The sequence below is a fragment of the Aspergillus nomiae genome (assembly GCF_001204775.2).
Source record: "Aspergillus nomiae NRRL 13137 chromosome Unknown contig00765, whole genome shotgun sequence".
NCBI lineage: Eukaryota > Fungi > Ascomycota > Eurotiomycetes > Eurotiales > Aspergillaceae > Aspergillus > Aspergillus nomiae.
In genome coordinates, this window is record NW_015378820.1 from 1 (window position 1) to 4451 (window position 4451).

General features: G+C 51.3%; 1 protein-coding gene across 1 annotated transcript; it reads right to left on the reverse strand.

The window, feature by feature from the left end:
• Positions 1-946: 946 nt before the first annotated feature.
• On the reverse strand, positions 947-3755 carry agd3 (putative extracellular serine-rich protein; the record flags this gene model as incomplete). The annotated part of the gene is made up of 2 exons (XM_015557094.1): positions 947-1390; positions 1455-3755. Coding segments are annotated over 2 exons (2568 nt in total), but the record flags the coding sequence as incomplete, so codon positions are not given.
• Positions 3756-4451: the final 696 nt, after the last annotated feature.

The following is a 4451-nucleotide window of genomic DNA, read 5'->3' on the forward strand; positions in this document are numbered from 1 at the left end:
TATATATTTATTTATTTATCGTTTGTGGCATAGTACAAATGTCAAAACGACCCAAAAAACCGATATGAGATCATATCATCTGACATTCCCAAAGTTAAACCCCGATAAAGTCTCACCCAATAATGGGCAATTGTTTGGTCCTTGCAATGTTGTGGTTGTGGGGGAGCAAAACTTAGTTGAACCATTTTTGATACCAGTCCAAGTGTCAGACCATTCCGCGGAGGGGAACTAATGCGGCCAATCAATGCTTATAAATCGGCCTTGACAGCTGTTTTAATCTAATTAATTAATATATATTGGATTACGGTGTCACTAACCTTCTGTATACTATACTAAACTGCTTGGTACTTTCCACCCCCGACTGTGTTTGGGGGGGCGGCTAGACTAATTTTAGAGATCGCTAAAAAAGCCTAATGGGGACAAGGATCAAAACAGGGAAATCCTTGGTCGCGAATATCAAATCACGGATGCTGCCAAGTGCGCCATGTCTCACTGCCGTTGACATCTCGCTCTCGACAGGTGAGGTGAGGGGAGGCGCAATCGTTGCGAGGAAATGGTCTCTTCTTGTTCTAGGCCGGGTATATTGAATGTGGCGGATTAGACTCTTTACGGACAATGTAGGGGGTGCTTTTGCCTTATTGCCGGTGTGTATTCTTCGGATTTGGAGGGCAGCAGAGTGTGTGTGTGGGATGTTTGGGGGGGAATACTGAGTCAGGGGGATTTCCATAGAAGCCTGACATATTGACTGTTCTTGGATGATCCGAAGTAGTCCAGTTCGCAAGATGGTGCCTGGTTGGACTAAATTCCCCGGTTGGGTTGTTGAGGTTGGGCTGTGCTGTGCCGCGTCTTTGCTTTTTGCGGGCGGGAGGATCGACGGGATTTTCATTGCGACACTGCCGTCCGAGAAATTGTGTAGGTACAAGTAGTAGGTACTACTAGTAGTACGAAGTAGTATGTATGCATGTAGGTAGTTATGTATGTATGTATGTATATGTACCAAATATTCATTCATCTCGCCCCCTATTTTGAACTCGCTACGCGAAACCCATTAATAACATTACATATTATCGTTCAGGAATCCTCCTCAAAAGCCCTTTTAGAATTCAACCTCGCTCAAATCCATTTACAAGGGAATAGGAGTCGAGAGAGAGAAAGTGACGGGGGAGCCCGACAGCTGCACCCACACGGTGAGTGGGTCGCTGCCGTACTGTTCGGTGGTGAAACCCTTGGTGTCGGTGGGGGCGACAGGGAAGCTGACGGGGATGGGGGCATTGCAGGTGTTGTCCTTGGCGGACAGAGTCACACCACTAATCTGCTTGTTGGTGATGGTGTACTGCAGGGAGTAGTTGCACTGGTCACGGTGGTAGCGGTCGAGGAAGTTGGCAGACATCTGGGGTAGTTAGTTAGCATTTGCGGGGTTGTTGCGAAGGGATTCCACGATCTCCAGGACTTACCTGCTGGTGCGTGATGGTGACGATGGGCCAGTCTACCAGACGTACGAGTTCCTGCACCATGGTTTCCACCCACGCTTGCATGATGGACCACTGGCCCTTCACGCCGTTGATCTCAACCTGGTCAACGCCGACATTGCGAAGATTGGCCTGATGGAACATGTAAGGGTCGCGATGAAGGCCGAAGAGATGGCGCATGGTGTCGGCCTTCTCGGTCGCGAGCAGGTCGCTGAAGCCACCGCTGCCGGCAGAGGTGTCAATCCATTCCTGAACGGTACAGGCAGGGGTATCGCAGTTGTAGTAGATGCGAGTGGCCCAACGGGGGTTCACCTGCATACCGTCGAATCCATCCGATGCAAACGTAGTGAAGTAAGGCCACATGCTGTTCTGCGGGTTGAGGAGCGGTGTGCGAGTGTTATCACCAACACAGTTGGTGATGCCGTTCTCGTACCAGGCGCGCAAGGCGTCGCCGTTGTGCAACCCAGTGATGGCGGGAGGGATGATACCGTTGGATGTGAAATGTTTGGCATCATAGAAACCACTCTGTCTCAACCAAGCCTGGTTGAAAGAGATCTCCCGCTTAACGTCGTTGTAGGTGGCATTGTTCTGCTCCTCATGGGTGAACGTGTGAGAGATGTGACCATACAGGTCGCGGTTGGCCGGGGTGGTCCACCAGATGAAAAGATCGTCCAACTTAGTGCACTCAGTAGTCCAGTTGTACTCGGTCATGTCCTTGGGCCAGAGATCAGTGCCGGTGCCCAGAGGCTTCTTGAACTCCATCGGAGTATCAGGGGGCGAGTTGTATTCAATACCACCTCCGTTGCAGACGTCGTAACCCACACCGGCAGCGGCTTCGATAACACCGTTACCGTTGTGTCCGACCTCAACAAAGTAGGAGCTACCCGGGTTCATCTTGCCGTTGATTTCCGGAAGCCACTTAGAGATCCCATCCATATCTTGGGTGGTGATACGGAAGGTCGTTCCATTAGGGTAGTAGATATCGGTTTCGAGGAACATGTCATCAATCTGGGTGTTCAGGTTGATGCGACGGTGGCCAGCGTAGAGACCCCGAGTGAGCCAGTTGATCCATGCGTGCTGCAGGTAGTTGGAAGTTGCACTCCAGGTGGTGTCAAAGGACAAGAAGAAAGCCATTTGCTGTCTGCCATTGAAGTTGTTGATAACTGCAGCAGTGGTCTCGCTACCGTAGTTACCGTTGGCGGCAAAACGAGCAATTTCCTTGGTGGTAGCAGTGTCATTAACCGTGGCCGGGTAGTGCCAGAGGCCTGTCGTACTGACGCCCGCACCAGTCTTCAGGCCGGCTTCCTTAAAGTCACTGACATCGGAGAAAGAAACAAGCTGCTCCACACCGGAGCCGCAGCATCCTCCACCCACGGCAGAGGCACCGTAGTTGGGTCCGGGATACACATCATACTGCACCATGCGTACACTGTACTCGAGCTGATAAGCGTAGAGTTGATTCCATTGGTCGGTAGTCAGAGCGCTCTGGAAGCCTTGGGCACCATAGTCGTAGCTGACCTCGCTCGCAACCACGATACCGCCAAAGTTTCCTCCGGCGGTGCCGTTCAGCTCGGGCAGGGTAACGCCAGACTGGGGAACGAGCAAGGTCGTAAAAGGAATACCATAGCCATTGAGGCCCGAGGTAGCCACATTAGCGGCAGCGGTGTCCTTCGCAATCACCAAGATGTTACCCGCGACGTTACCATTGGCAATGACCGACGCAGAAGGTGTTGCGGAAGGAATGATACTCGACGAGGGAGTAGGAATTAGAGACATTGTGCTGGAGGCACTCGCAGGAGTGCTGACCGAAACGAGTGTGCTAGTAAACGAAGGTAGAGAGGTGGAAGCAGAAGAGGAAATGGAGGAAGCGAAAGTAGTAGTAACGAAAGACGATGACCCCGTGACAGGAGGGGACGACGTGAACGACAGGACCGACGAAGTAATGTCGGGAGAGCTGGTCGTGACTCCGGATGTGCGTGAGGGCGGCACAGGAGCGATGACACTTGGGATACCTTCAGGCCAAACACCCGGGGGAGTGTCGCAAGTTATAAGGCCGAAGTAACAGCCAGTTCTCAGCAGCCACGGCAGAACCATTGGAAAGCTGGATCCAGGTTTTCCTGAATGGACCCGAGGGGATGTGGAAACACACAAAGAATGATACAGAGGTCGAGGGGCGAATGATAACGAATGACAGTGTGGACCTGTTGGGGTCCAATCCACGAGAATGCCTGCTGATCGACGATTCCTGTCGGTCCCTGCGGGCACAATCACATTATATACGTCAATTCTATAACGGAAATCGAGAGCTTCAGAGCCTATCGCTCGATCGAGAGGCGTTCCAATCTTCTGTGTCCACCCCGAAGGAGCTCCACTATAGGGCTCTTTGCTGTATTCACGGACTTCTGTCGGCTACGGAGTAATTTTTGGTTTCTACTTTTACTCATTTTAATTGGACTCAGATTTCTGCAAATCCCCAAGAGGTTAAGTTTGCCGAAAAATGGAAGGGGGGAGGGTTTAAAAATAAAATAAAATAAAAATAAAAATAACAAAAAAGGCAATCTCAGCCAAGAATGGACGGGTGGAATTGATTCAGTCCACGGAGGCGATACGGATACACAGTAGAATAACAGCCGATGGCTTGCATGGGTGGAAATTGCATTAAGACCAAACAGGCCAAGTAGTCAGAAATTGGATACCCCCATCGCTCCCCAGCCAACATCGTGGATACACCCTGCACTAGGCAATGGGCGACCAGGGAAGGAGAGAAGCGATATGGAGTAGCTCGGCCATGGCCCGGAATCAGTGGGCTGAGTCGCCGCGGCAAGTCGATATTCTAGGCGAGGGTCGGATTTCAATTAGTAAAGGGTCTCCATGTCCTGAAATGGAGCCTCAGTGTCTCAAGAGGCGATAAGATGGAGGAAAGGGGGGCCAACTGTGGGGTTTAGACGAGAAATGGGAAAGAGGAGATCGAGAACGGATTTC